Source organism: Natrix helvetica, assembly GCF_964273705.1.
Source record: "Natrix helvetica genome assembly, chromosome: 3".
Taxonomy (NCBI): Eukaryota; Metazoa; Chordata; class Lepidosauria; order Squamata; family Natricidae; genus Natrix; species Natrix helvetica.
Window position 1 is genome coordinate 158,303,532 of NC_138549.1, and position 14,576 is coordinate 158,318,107.

The 14,576-nt window shown below is 39.7% G+C and overlaps 1 protein-coding gene across 1 annotated transcript in view; it reads right to left on the reverse strand.

The window, feature by feature from the left end:
* Positions 1-2,304: 2,304 nt before the first annotated feature.
* The window catches only part of BCAS1 (brain enriched myelin associated protein 1), an 86,347-nt gene continuing 74,075 nt past the window's right edge, over positions 2,305-14,576 (reverse strand). Inside the window, exons 12-14 of the mRNA XM_081947046.1 lie at positions 13,644-13,706; positions 10,125-10,379; positions 2,305-6,729 (exon numbers count right to left, since the gene is read on the reverse strand). Of these exons, the coding sequence (XP_081803172.1) occupies positions 6,655-6,729; positions 10,125-10,379; positions 13,644-13,706 (393 nt within the window). The 3' untranslated portion in view covers positions 2,305-6,654. The remainder of the gene's footprint in view (positions 6,730-10,124; positions 10,380-13,643; positions 13,707-14,576) is intronic.

The following is a 14,576-nucleotide window of genomic DNA, read 5'->3' on the forward strand; positions in this document are numbered from 1 at the left end:
ATTTCAAGCACTTATTACAGAGGGAAAACACACCTTCAAAAGAGGTGGTGCAGGATTTCCTGTTTTTGGGGCTTAAACTGAGTAGTCTGTAAAGAGCCACTAATGGAAACACCTCAGAAAGGGAGGAGTTGCAGTTTTCCCAAATTCTCTGTTTAAATGTTTTCTTAACAAATGGATAGAAGAGAAAATAAACCATGGGCAATGTATTTTCTCAAAAAAGCAGGTGCAGATAGGGCAGTGATCACAAACCTTTTTGACACAGAGTGCTAAAGCCAGAAGGTGCGTGCATGTGCGTGCATTTGTGTGAACCGAAGTGCTGAAAACCCGAAGACCAGCTGGCCAGCATGGGCATTCCTGTTTTTTGGTGGGTTTTCGGGTAGTTTTCAGGCTATTTTTCGGGCCAAAAACAGCCCGGGCCTGAAAATGGCCCCTAAACGGCCTGAAAGTGATTCAAAACGGCCTGGAAATGGCCTATTTTGGGGGCATTTTTGGTGATTTTCTGGGCCGTTTTCTGGTGCTCTGACACCCGCGAAGACCATCTGGCAACGGCATGCATGCCCATGGAGAGGGTTCTCCATGCCACCCCTGGCACATGTGGCATAGTTCCGCCATTGGGGATGGCCAAGGTCATGTCTAAGCCATGATCAGGACCACCAAGAGGATTATTAAGTGCTGGAACAAGACCAGTATGGGGCTCCTCACCTACACACGGACACACATTTCTGTTTTTCCTTGCGTTTTTGAGCTCCAGATTTTTGAGGTGACATTTCATAACCACCCATAAGCTGAAATGAAATATAAAATAAATTCACAAACGAAACGAAACTTGCAAACTTAAATTAATAAGTAATGAAATTAAAATTCAATAAATTACATAAATAACCGTTCACTGAGATTCAGATGAATAAAGGTTATGTCAAACAAGGCTGCAAGGCGGTTTTGCATTGCACACAAAGTATATAGAGTATAAAGTATATATCCAATATTGTTTTTCTTTTTTAAAAATTGTTTATTTATTTATTTATTTATTAAAAATAATACACCGGCTGCACCCCCGCTCTCCTCAGGCCTGGTCATGATTTAGAAACCAGAGGAGCTAGGTTCATGCTACATAAGGTAAAACAACCACTTCTCATTTTTGTGAAATGTGTGAAGAGAAACAGAGAGATTTCCAAGTCAGGCCTTCACTTAACCTGCTTTTCTTCTTCCTTCCTAATTATATATTCAAGCACACAAATGTGCGCATACACTCAAAGGATTTGATTGCCAGAACTTCCTGGAAATAACCCAGCCTCAATGTAGACTGAAACAACTTACTAAAAGCCATAAACTGAAGCCATCTAGAATAGTTTTAAAAACTACACCATCACTGTGCCACTTTAGACAGAAAACTCTTCAGATGTTTGAAGATTGGTGTTATCTCCCCTCAGTTGTCTTGTGTGTAAGCTAAACCATAGGATTGATTTAATGTCAAGGTTCTGACTGACGAACCAAACCAAGCAAGTGAGACGAGATGATCAGATCTCTTTAAGCATAGCTTTATCAAGTACATCATTTCAGCACACATGAAACAAAACCAACTCTAGCTAGTTCCCGTGGTTTTAATCTAATTAAAGAATGAATTCTTTCCTCTCCTTTGTTCAGGTCACATTGTCCAAGCCGAACAACTAGCACTGTCTGAAGATGTTTCCGTGGTCATGTGGCTGGCATGACAAAACACTAAAGGCCTACGGAACACCTTCCCACCAAAGGTGGTTCTTATTTTTCTACTTGCATTTTTTACGTGCTTTCGAACTGCTAGGTTGGAAGACGTTGGGACAAGTAATGGGAGTTCACTCCATTACATGGTGCTAGGGATTCGAACCGCCAAACTGCCAACCTTTCTGATCGACAAGCTCAGCATTTTAGCCACTGAGCCACTGCTCAGTACATTTTTTGTACTAATTGAAACCTAAAATATGATATGTAATATGAAATGGATTTATAGCAGTCTGCCCCAATCGAGTGGCCACCCAAGAGGGAGATCAAGAAAGACACACACCTGTCAATCATTTAACTAGAGAAGTGTAGATTACAGTTTTCTGTCTACATGTGTGTCATTTTGTCATCCAAAATTCAGCAAATGTCAAAGTGTCCTTGGGTGTCGAACATTTGATGTGGACTTTGATAGATCCTAAATATATTTCAGAAAACTGTAAAAAAAAGTGTCAGTATATAGTACCCACGTTTTGCAAAATTGGGGTCACAGCCATAGCGAATTAATAAAAAACCTTTAAGTAAGCGATTAAAAGCAAATAGGTTTTCTTAAATAATGTTTATTGAATCAGAAGGAAATCAAAATATACAAGTATTTAAAATTCAGGTGCTAGTTTAAATTATAACATTAGTCTTACTGTTCCTTACTTTTACAATAATGAATAGAATGTGTTTGTATGTAGAGCATGGGTGTGCTATAAAACTTTTCTACCACATAATGTTTGTAAATCAGTTATAATTTGCATATTTTCTTCTAATCCATTTTAAAAAAAATCATATAATTGTATAACCTAACAATCTTATCTTCCCCTGCACAACAATACACAAATTATATTAATAACACAGAAGTAAATATGTCCTTTAGGTTAGTAATAAAAGGGCTTCCATACTGCCCCCTTGTGTTGGTTTCTGGTTAATACTTTAATTACCTTTGAGAAGCAAACTTCTTGCATTTCATTACATGAAGACAGAAATAGATGAAAATTAGTGAGAAATCCTGTAAATTAAAAAATTTTCAATGGAATTACAGGTAGACTCACAACCATTGTTTGACAACCATTTGCAGTTACAATGATGCTGAAAAAAATGACTTTTAACCAATCCTTGCACTTAAGACTATCATGTGACAAGCAGTCACATGATCAAAATCCAGACACTTAGCAACTGGCAAATAATCACAATGGCTGCAGTGTCCCAGGATCACATGATCACTATTTTCAACCTTACGACAAAGTCAAATGGGGAAAGCCGGATTCGATTAACAACTCTGGCAGAAAAGGTCATAAATTCGGGCATGGGAGTCACTTAACAACCAACTCACTTAGAGATGGGAATGCTGTCCCAGCTGTAGCTGTAACTTGAGAACTGCCTGAAATCCCCTGAAAACCAATTTCAAAAATGCCTTTTAAAAATTATGAATGCAGCCCTGGTATTTGTTAGAATATTCATGACTGGGTGAGGCATGGTAACAAGGTCAGCCAATGAATAGACATAGCAGCTAAATCAGCCAATGGGAGCTTAAACAGATCTGAGTCTGTGCTGAGAATCGAAATTGAAACTACTCTGTACGCTCTGAACTCTGAATGAAACTGTTCTCTCCTGCTTGTGTTCTGCTTGTAACTTCTACCACGTTGAAAGAATCTACTATTGGTATTGTACATTTATTCATCTGTCATTATGTATATAAAGAAGTTAATTAATCCATTTGAATCCGTTATCTGTGTGTGCTTTCTGTATTTGATTTTTCTGCAACAAACTCTGAGAGTATTCATGAACAACAGTGGGTCAATGGTTGTAACCCACTGTTGTACATTTGTGTGTTTTGAAAATAGTTTAGATTACATCTTGCAATGGAGGTTTTGGAGGTTTTCGTTTTATCTTTTTCCTTGGAAAATGGTACCATTTAAAGAAGATTCCCTCTGATCATATATAGGAAGTCCTAGGCTTACAACAGTTTATTTAGTGACTGTTCAAAGTTAGAACGGCACTGAAAAAAGTGACTTATGACCCTTTTTCGCAGTTACGACCTTTCCTGCATCCCCATGACCATGTGATCAAAATTCAGATGTTTGACAACTGGTTCATACTTATGACCATTGTCTCAAGGTCATGTGATCACCTTTTGCGACCTTCTGACAAGCAAAGTCAATGGGGAAGCCGGATTTGCTTAACAACCAGGTTACTAACTTATCTGCTGCAGTGATTCACTTAACAACAGTGGCAAGAAAGGTTGTAAAATGGGTCAAAACTCAGTTAACAAATGTGTCACTTAACAATAGAAATGTTGGGCTCAATTGTGGTTGTAAGTCGAGGACTACCTGTAATGTACATCTAACCATAAGCATTTTAATCTTATCATTTTTTAATTGTCTACTACAACGCAAAGAAGCCTACTCAGATATAAACCTCACTGTCCACAGAGTCTTACATTATATTATCTTTATAACTGCAACCTTAGCAAGCTTTGGTCAATTTCTCCCCATACCTGCATTTGCAAACATCACATAATACTGACCAATGGCTCATCTCCTCATTGACTATCCCGAGTGTGCATTGTTATCTGCTAAAACTATAAATAAGGGTGGCCTAGAAAAGGAGATATGAAAGTGTGGCTTGAAATATATTTCCAAACCATCGTTTGCCTTAACTCTGTGGTGTGATCCATGCCGCTGTCAGACCAGCGTAAACAAAGTTCTTTTGTCTGTATTAACCCACCCATGAGAGCTATTCTTAGCTTGCCAATTAACGTCTCATTTTGGAAAGTTCTCTTTAAAGTATCTTTGGGTTTTTAATGCAGGTACGTGGTTAATCAGTTGATGCCCTCTAACGTGGTTTGTTTGAAGTTGGTTTACTGTCAGCCCTTTGAAGACGGGTTAGAACAGGAAGCCAACTCCGCAAGTTTTATTGAAACTTTATTTACTGACATAGGGCATTGTCAGAGAATTTTGAATGCCTGATTGAGTTTTCCACTCTCTCCTTGTTAGACTTTAGTGAATTAAGGAGCCAAACTAAGCTTCTTTTAACTATATTCCATTTATGTATGTTGAGATGTTGTACCCATCTTTGTGTAGTTTCTCCAAAGCTATCGCTGACCCTTTCTACGCTTTGCAAGAGGCTCATATCTGCACATTAGCACCCCTGTTTTACTCTAAAGCACAATATTCCTATATAAGATTAAAAGTAAACCCCAGATTACCCATGAGAAGCATAAAATATTTTCAGATCCTAATAGGATATGTACAGGTAGCCCTTGATTTATAACAATTCATTTAGTAAGTGTTTGACATTACAATGGCACTGACAAAAGTGACTTATGACTGTTTTTCACTTCTATAATCATCGTAGCATCTCCATGATCATGAAATCAGAATTCAGATGCTTTGCAACTGACCCATATTTATGATGGCTGCAATGTCCTGGTGTCATGCGATCAACTTTTGACAAGTAAAGTCAACGGGCAGGTCATGTTACTAACTTAACAACTGCAGTGATTCCTTTAACAATTGCAGCAAGAAAGGTTATAAAATCGGGCAAAACTCACATAACACCTGTCTCACTTAGCAACAGAAACTTTTTGGCTCAATTGTGGTCATACGTTGAGGACTATCTGCGCATCGCTTTTACAAGAGGCCAGATTCAGTATCCAAATGGTTGGTTTGTTTTTTAATCTTAAATATTGAGTTGGTTTGCCACTTCCAACAGTTATCCCATGGGTGTAATGGACTCACATTTTGAGAAGTTATAAAGAAAACTTTAATTTGCTTTGAAATGGGAGAGTCTACACATTTACCCTGTTTCCCCGAAAATAAGACCTCCCCAGATAATAAGCCCAATCAGGCTTTTGAGTGCATGTGCTAAAATAAGCCTTCCCTTGAAAATAAGCCCTCCCCAAAAATATTGCAACACAGCAGCAGCCATGAGGTGACCACGCTCGCCACGTCCTGCACCTCAAAAAGAATAAGACCTCCTTGAAAATAAGATCAAGCGCTAATTTCAGGACCCTGTCTTATTTTCAGGGAAACACAGGATTAGCCATTGCTTTCAGAATTATCCACTGTTTCACAGCTCGCCCTGCAGTAATGGCCAAGAAAGCATCCAAACCAAACATGACACACACAAAAAGGGGGCGGAGCTTTGAATTGCACTGGCCCAATTGCGATTGAGCTCCTTTGCTGCCCCTTACAGATGCCCATCTGTTATAGATCGGTTCAAATGGCATTAATTGGTACAACACAAACAGTCATTACCCATTAATTTCCTTCATGCTTCTATATGCAATCGTGTTCACACAGAGCAGGGAAACTGAATTTACGTTATGCAAGTTACTGAAAAGTAAGCAAATGGCAAACCTATTAATGCAAATGGTGTTCTTTGCATAACTGGGCAAACTAAGACAGATGGTCCAAGATTGATATTCTAAATTGAGGAAGAGGACACTTTCAGAATTCATTCATACTCTAAACTGGTTCTGAAATGATTGATTTAGCTGCAGCCCAGAGTAATTACAAATATTTTTTGGCAATTGGAGATCATGAAACTACACTTATTTATTTTATTTATTTACTGGGACTTATATGTTGCTGTAACTGAAAGAGAGTTGATAGGATCTGATCTGATAGGATCTTTTCTGAATAACCAGTTTTATGGAAAGATATAAGCTTTCATGAGCTACACTCATGAACAGTTTACATATTTTAATAAAATCTGTTACTTGCAAAATGTTCAATCGGACTTCACCTGATGTTCTCACCTAACAGCTCTGAAGTGCTAAATGGACCACAGGATCTATAATTAGATGTCCTAAGATAAACAATACCAATTATTTCTTTTTTCTCTTTGTCCTGAAAGGAGGAAAAGTAACGGTGATCCAGTGATTCTTCAGAGACTTCCAGTTGGTAATTATTTGGGTTTCACGATAGACACAATAGACACAGGATCTGTTTGTACCCCAGCATCTGACATCCGTTTGGGACTCTGGAGAAAAGGGAGAGAAATGTGTAAACATTGCTGAAGATGCTCAAGAAATTAATCTTTGCATGTATTTCTCTCTTTAGTGGGCTATTTTCTTCATCCATACGATGGAGGAATCTGCATCCAGAATTGTGCGCACAATGTACTGTACAAACAAACAAACTTACTGCCAATATGAGGCAAATTCCATGTGAGGAAAAACCTGCAACATACAACATATGTATATTGGCGTCATGATTCACGTATGACCTTTTACCGTAATTTATTTTGTTCTGAGTGAGAAGGAACAAAGATTATGAAGCTTGTCACTCAGACCAGTGAACCCTTTTGAGGCGTCTGTGATAGTCAAAAACTAGTCAAGATGGTAACCATTATAATACTATCAAAGATCCAGCAGGTTTGTTTTAATGTTCATCACAACATAATACAACCCCCCCCCCAAAAAAAATTTCATTCAAAATCTTTGGATTGTTAAGAGTTGGCTTTCATTCAACATGTATAAAGATTGGGATTTTTTTAAAAAAAGATCATATTCTGTCACGTATTACATTTCCTGTTTCTGCTTTTCTATATATAATCCCATCTATCATATTTAAAACACCAAGATGTAATATATTTCTTGATTGTGGAAGCACCTCAGAATCTTTGCTCCCTCGTATTGCATTATTCATCAAAACAATTCTCTCCTGCCTTAGCTTTTCTCTCTCTCTCTCTTGTGTGCTATAAACAGAGGGCAAACCGGTAGTGGCGACCAGCGGGTAGGCCCACCCCACCTGCCTGCCAGTGGTGGGTTCCGGATGCCGTTCCAACCGGTACAGTTGGAACGGGCTCAGCGTCGCCCACATGGACACGTGCAGTGCGTGCGTACATTGTAACTGCCAGTGACACTTCCACAAGCTTCTATGATACTCCAGCTGCTCAGCGGAGCGTTGTGCAGACGCTGTATACTCCATACACATGTGCGGAAGTGCCGAAGGCTTTAAAGGACAGGTAAGGAGCTCGGGCGGGTGGGTGGGCCCTCCAGAGCACCGTACCAGAACTGTACCCGGTGTTCCGGGCAGGATCCGGTATACCCGTACCGGGGTGTACTGCCTGCAACCCACCACTGCTGCCCGCCTACCCCAGCTCTAAGCCGTCCTATTTAGGCACATTTTCTAAGCCTCACGCATGTGTGCAAGCAGCACACGTGAGCAAAGCACATGTGCAAAAGGTTCATGCACTCATGAAACGAGCATGCACGCATGGCAAACTGGTGGTCAATTTATGTGAAACCCACCTCTGGCTATAAGACTTTGCATGCACAGATACAGGAAGTGGTTGGCTTGATGGAGCTTCTGTGGTTCTAACTTATTACTGTTTTGAATAATATTAATGTTAAATGTTAACTAATATTAATATTTCACTTTACTTCTTTAAGAAAAAATGAAATAAAACTAATGGTTTTTAAAACATAAAAATCCATTTAAAATTAATGGATTACTAAGAGCTCCCAAAAGTTTCTAGGATACTTCACATGTTATTTGTAAGTTTACCATCTGGCAGGACATTGGACAAAATTCATTAAGAATGGTTCTAGTGTAGTTCTCTTTTTAATGTCATCTTGGGCCTGCTATTTGAAATAAATATATAAATGCATAGACTCAATGCCATAGAACTTGGCCCAAGGACTCACAGTCTGAAAGACATACATAAGAAAAAAGGAGCAGATAAAAATGAGATGAAAGTGTCGAACCCAAGTTCTACCAAGTGCAGTTGAATCACAACTCAGGGAATGTAGTTTGCTGCAGCAGAAATTTGAGGAATTAAAAAAAATATCTTTTTCTTCTGGGGATAGAAATGGACTCAGGATGTGTATAACACAACACATTTAACTGATTATTACCAATCTGTTTTGGGAGTTACCCCGTAAATACTGAAATCCAAACAAATCAGATAGGTTGGCTTCACACACAAAGACTGAGTACAGTAATCATGAAACAAACTGAAATTAGCATTTTGTGGAAGTGAATCTGCTAGGTGTTTAGCAGCATCTTTAAAGCATAGGTAAAATATCTTTATCAGAAGATAATACTGTATCTTCCCTAAAAAGTTCAACCACGCAACTCTGTAGTGTGGAAATGGACCATCATGATCAACTTCTAGGGTGATGTGTGTGTGTGTGTGTGTGTGTGTGTCTGTCTGTCTCTGTGTGTGTCTGTGTGTGTGTGTGTCTGTGTCTGTGTGTGTATAGGCCCATCCACCCCCCTCCCACCTCTCACATGTACAATGGCTTTTACATTCTGAAGATGTTAGCAGAGGCTAACAAAAGCTAAGTGGATAATATATTTTAAGTTCCGGAGATCGTGATGTCTGTCTCTTCTTTTATGGCTACACTTGGAACTCATATTTTTAGGGTGCGTGCGTGTGTGTGTGTGTGTAATGTGTGTGTGTGTGTATGTTTGTGTGTGTGTTTATACCTACCTACCTACCTACCTACCTACCTACCTACCTACCTACCTATCTATCTTGATTATCAGATTCTACATTTCATAACTGACCATAAGAATCCTGCAAAAGTAAAAGTTAGAAAACATTTCCCCCATATTCAGATTGAAATGCGATAATATCCAATGAAGAAAGAAATGACAATGAATAATACACTAATTTGATATGAAGCACTAAACTAAGCGCTTAATTTAAACTCCAACGTGCTTTGTGAAGAGTGGTATATGCTTCTTTAATTCAAGGCATGACTTTGGAAAGAGATTTCTGGGCCTAAAAAAATAATAATTAGGCAATTAAGCTGATTTATCCGATAGTTTAGCCATAACCCAAATGGAAAACCACGTATTGAATGAAAATCCACATTGATCCGTTTTTCAATTGCAGAATAACTTTTTTCACAATCTAGCAATCTCAGGCGTGTCAAATTGGCAGGCGCGGGACGGATGCGTCATGCGCAGGCCATGCCCACCCCAGCTCCGCGAAGGGAAAAAACGTCACGATACATCATGTGATGATAGCATGACACGGCGAGTTTGACACCTAGATGGACTTAGGCCTCAACTCCCAGAATCCCTGTCAGTTTTCAGATGGTGCTAGAAGGGAATTCTGGGAGCTGATCCCAATAGAATTAGAAGGCACCAGGCTGACCAGAGATTCCACCTCATCTGAATCCCAAAACAATCCAGAATGAAGAATTCGGTAGACCCTTGCTCTTATAGTTCTCCTTTTTGGTAATCTCGGAAGAGCCAAATCTCCCTTCAGCTTGGTGCCCCTTTCCATCAAACCATTAGTCTCCCATTCATGCTTGGGAAAAGAATGAAGATGCAGGAGCTAATCTCCTCTCCTTGAGACAGTTTTATTCAAGGAAGTGCTAGCTAAGCAGGGATTGCTAAGGGAAGATGAAGGTAACCTACAAGGCCCTTGAAAAACCCTCCGAGGGTCTGCCGCTTCTCCAGTCTCTTGAGGGGGCTTTGTTGTGCTGCATCCTCTCCATTCTGAAGGGAGTCTGTCTCGGCTGCTTCTTCTTGTCTGGACTCTTGTGGATCCTTGGCTTTCTGGGGGATCTCTTGCGGCTTGTTTAGGTTCTCCGTTGAATTCTTGCGGCTCCCTTTGCTTGCAGGGTCTTGAGCCTCAGCCTGGGTCAAAGGTCTGTCTGTGAAGTCCAGGGTCTAGAGCAGTTTCAAACAGGGTTATTTGGTCGGTGGGTTTAAAAAAAGAAACGGGCAGCTCACTTTGTACAGGGAAAGCCCCAAGGGAGAACAAGTTGTTTGCTTGTGAGACCACGGGGTGTAATCTTACATCCAATAATCAGGACTAAATGCTAGCAGTGGGCTTGGTTCAGGGGTGTCCTAACGGTATATTCAAAAATGTCAAGGTGTCGGACAATTTAAACAAGTCTATGTTAATAAATATTGTAAATCAGTTGGAACATAAAGAATGGAGAAATCGGAAACCAAATACCTACCCTGTTTCCCTGAAAATAAGACCTCCCCAGATAATAAGCCCAATCGGGCTTTTGAGTGCATGTGCTAAAATAAGCTGTCCCCCCAAAATATTGCAACACAGCAGCAGCCATGAGGTGACCACGCTCACCGACTCCTGCACCTCAAAAATAATAAGACCTCCCTGAAAATAAGGGCAAGTGTTTATTTCGGGGGTCAAAGGAAAATACAAGTCTTATTTTGGGGGAAACACAATATCTATATTATTTTTGGTCCTCTCTCCCTCCTCCCTCCTTCTTTCCTTCTTTCCTCCCTTCCAAAAAGTAGGGGTATTTTTGGCAGCAACCCAAAGATGTATACTTTTTTTTCCATACCATGAAAAGCAACTACCGGTATGCCACCTGGGTAATCTTCTTGACATTATTTAATACCATACCCTGATGACACTGGCACAGGGAACTCCCCTTGTACACATAAGTGATCTTCTGTAATCCTGTGTTTATGTGAATAAAAATGGCATCACTGGGTTTCTATAATATCCCTCCCTTCCCCTATTTCTGGATTTTAATATTTATTTTGTTTAAGGATTAAAAAAAGGGAAAGATGTCTGGCCCAGCGTTAGGTGCAAATGACTCTTCTGGCACTGGCATATGCCGTGTCAGCATTCATCCATGCCAACTTGTATCACCCTTCACAGCAAGGGTGGGCCAGCAACTTAGTGCCCTCCAGATGCTAGGACAGTGATGGCGAACCTCTTTGGCACTGAGTGCCAGAAAGGGAGCACGGGTGACACCATACATGCCAGGTGACATGGCTCTGTGTGCCATTTTGGGCATATGTGCCATAGGTTCGCCATCACAGTGCTACATTTTAACATACACAAACTCCAACCAACAAAGCCAGTGGCAAGGAAGGTGTATCTCAGGGCTGTCAAACTCCCGGCCTGCGGGCCGGATGCATCACACACTGGCCATGTCCCCGCCCAGTTTAGCAAAGGGGGGGAAAATTCCTGATATGTCACGTGACGCTGCCATGACAATGCAAATTTGACACCCCTGGTGTATCCAGAGTTTCCCAAAGCATATTATTTCTAATATGGTGGGGTTGGTAGTTATCTCTGTGAAAGTCAACACAAGTCAACACAAGGTTTGATAGTATAAAATCTATGAAAATCATAAGATATAAAAGGTATTCAGGGCTGATCTTTGGAAAGATACAGGAGACACAGAAAGAAGGAAGGAAGAGTTAGCCATGTAGAAGGGATCTGGAAAAGAGACCACACAGTCCAAAGATCGAAAGAAATGTGAGAGTGGAAAATCAAAATAACCTGCCTTGATTTTATAATAATTATTATGTAAGAAGGAATATATATTTCTGTATTTTCCCACCCCAGAATTTATTATTTTCATTGTTGGGGGAAGGGATCTATTCAGGCAGAGGAAAAATTACTGTTTGCACACTGCACAGAGTCACTCTGAGAGTGAGATGGGTGGTACCTAAATTTCAGGAGTGAAATTCAGCAGGTTCTGACAGGTTCTGGAGAACCGGTAGCGGAAATTTTGAGTAGTTTGGAGAACTGGCAAATATCATCTCTGGCTGGCCCCAGAGTGGGGAGGGAATGGAGATTTTGCAGGATCCTTCCCCTGCCACGCCTACCAAGCCATGTCCACAGAACCAGTAGTAAAAAAATTTGAATTTCACCATTGCCTAAATTTGATAAATAAATACATTAAATTTTTTGGCGGAAGAGCCAAGAACTGTCCCTCAGGGAGAACCTAAGAGACAAAGCTAGAAACGGTGTCTGCCTACACTGTAAAGAGAGTTAGATGGACTTTCCTAATTTTTGTCAAATGAGCCTGCAAAATTCTGGTGGAATCACAAATGGAAAAAAGATGACATTGTTTCATTTGCTTTATTGTTTTTGCAAAGACATCACAAGTACAAGAGAGCGTGTTTCAGACAAAGGAAGGGGGGAAAAAGAGCAGGATACAGTACAGATAAAGAACAAGATACAAAATGGCACTGTTGATATGGCTGCAGTTTCAAATTACAGAGCACAAAGAATTTAATACTCATCCAGCATCTTTTGTAGTTGGAAGTCTGGAATCAGGAACTAACTAAACACTCAAAACAACACATTCTTTTAAACTGGCCTCTTTGAGGGGAAGTAGGGTAATAACCAGGCATGTGCTAAAGACTACAAAACAAAAATGATGCAAAGGCATCAAATGACAACTTTGTTTTTAAAGATTCTACATTTAATTAACTTAGGCTCCGTGCTCTGGTCTGCAGTCTCTATTTTCAAAATGGTAGGAATTGCAGAGCCAGTTTCTGAAGCTAAAAGAAGTATTAAATCTGTTTGAAATAAATTGGTCTAAAACTATCATATTGTATGTTTTATCTGAAAAGAATATGAAAATCCAATTTTGCCCATATTTGCATCTTTAAATGCTGCAACCACTTTATATTGTGCTACTTACTCTCTAAAGTGTGTGTGTGTGTGTGTGTGTGTGTGTATGCATATCACTGAATAGTTCTTAAATTTTATAATGCTGAAACAATGCTGCAACCACTTTATATTGTGCTACTTACATTCAGCTGTTTCACCAAAGCACTCTCTAAAGTTTATATATATATATAAACATGGCAACTTTAAGATAAATGCATGTTGGCTGGGGAATTCTGGTAATTGAAATCCACACAAGTTGCCAAGATTGTGAAACACTGCCCTAAACAGTTTAACTGTTGTATTAAACAATGCCATTTTTCTTCATTTTAGCTTCAGTTTTGAATTGAGTGGTTTCCAAAAGATTTTAAACCAACAGTGTCACTTTCAGTGCAAAAAGTATTAGGAAACAAAGGCAGGAGGAAACATATAAAGTTGTATATCAAATATAATAACTCAAGGATCGTGTACGTTCTCATTAAATCCCAGAAGAAGAGTTCAGTTGAACCATCACCGAAGGAAAATGGAATGATCCATCCACTTACTTGGCAATCAGGTGCCGGCCCATTTATTTCAAGAGGAGTTACCTCTGTGTCACTCCTGACTGACTAAAATAACAAAGGATTATATGAATTTCTTGCTACAGTGATTATAAATGATTGTACTGAGCCTTGCTGTTTCAGGACTTAGGAACACAACGGCAAAAAAAAAAGCATGTTATTTCTTTTCTCATAGGAATGTCCTATAGGGAACTTCTAGGCAAGCTTGGGAGTGTCCTATGAACGTCCATGTAGAATAAATACATGGTCTACCACACCATTTGACATACCTTTTTATGTCTTTCTTATACATGTCAATTGTTCCCTCAGAAATGATTTGTTTCAGTGTATCAGGTTTTAGACTAGAACTTGTTAATAGACCACAGAACTCCTGACACTTCACTCTTAGTTGACTTCTCAACTTGAGTTGGCAGAAAAGTCTCAGAGGTGACATGGTTAGATTAGAATCTTTATTATGTATGAAAGTAGCTTATACCCAGTATTGCCCGGCTATTTATTTATAGGGGGAAAATGTCTGGACAAATGTAATTTCTAATGTTGGATTTTCCCTCTTACCAGAGGGAGCCCCCTTGTGGAGTACTGTGAAGCCGTTACCATGGCAACTCCACTGTGCTGTATAGTAGAAGCCATTTTATGGTAGTACAGTAGAAGCCATTTAAAGCTACAACAGGCTGCATCCTAACAGAACACACACCCCAAGGAGTGTTAGAGGCGTCTTACCCCCACAGTATTTTTCTCCAGAGAGTAAGTCATCTGTGTACCAAGTTTCATTGAATTTGCTGGAGACATTCCAGAGTTATGCTGGAACACACACACACACACACACACACACACACACACACACACACACACACAGATCTATCTATCTATCTATCTATCTATCTATCTATCTATCTATCTATCTATCTATCTATCTAT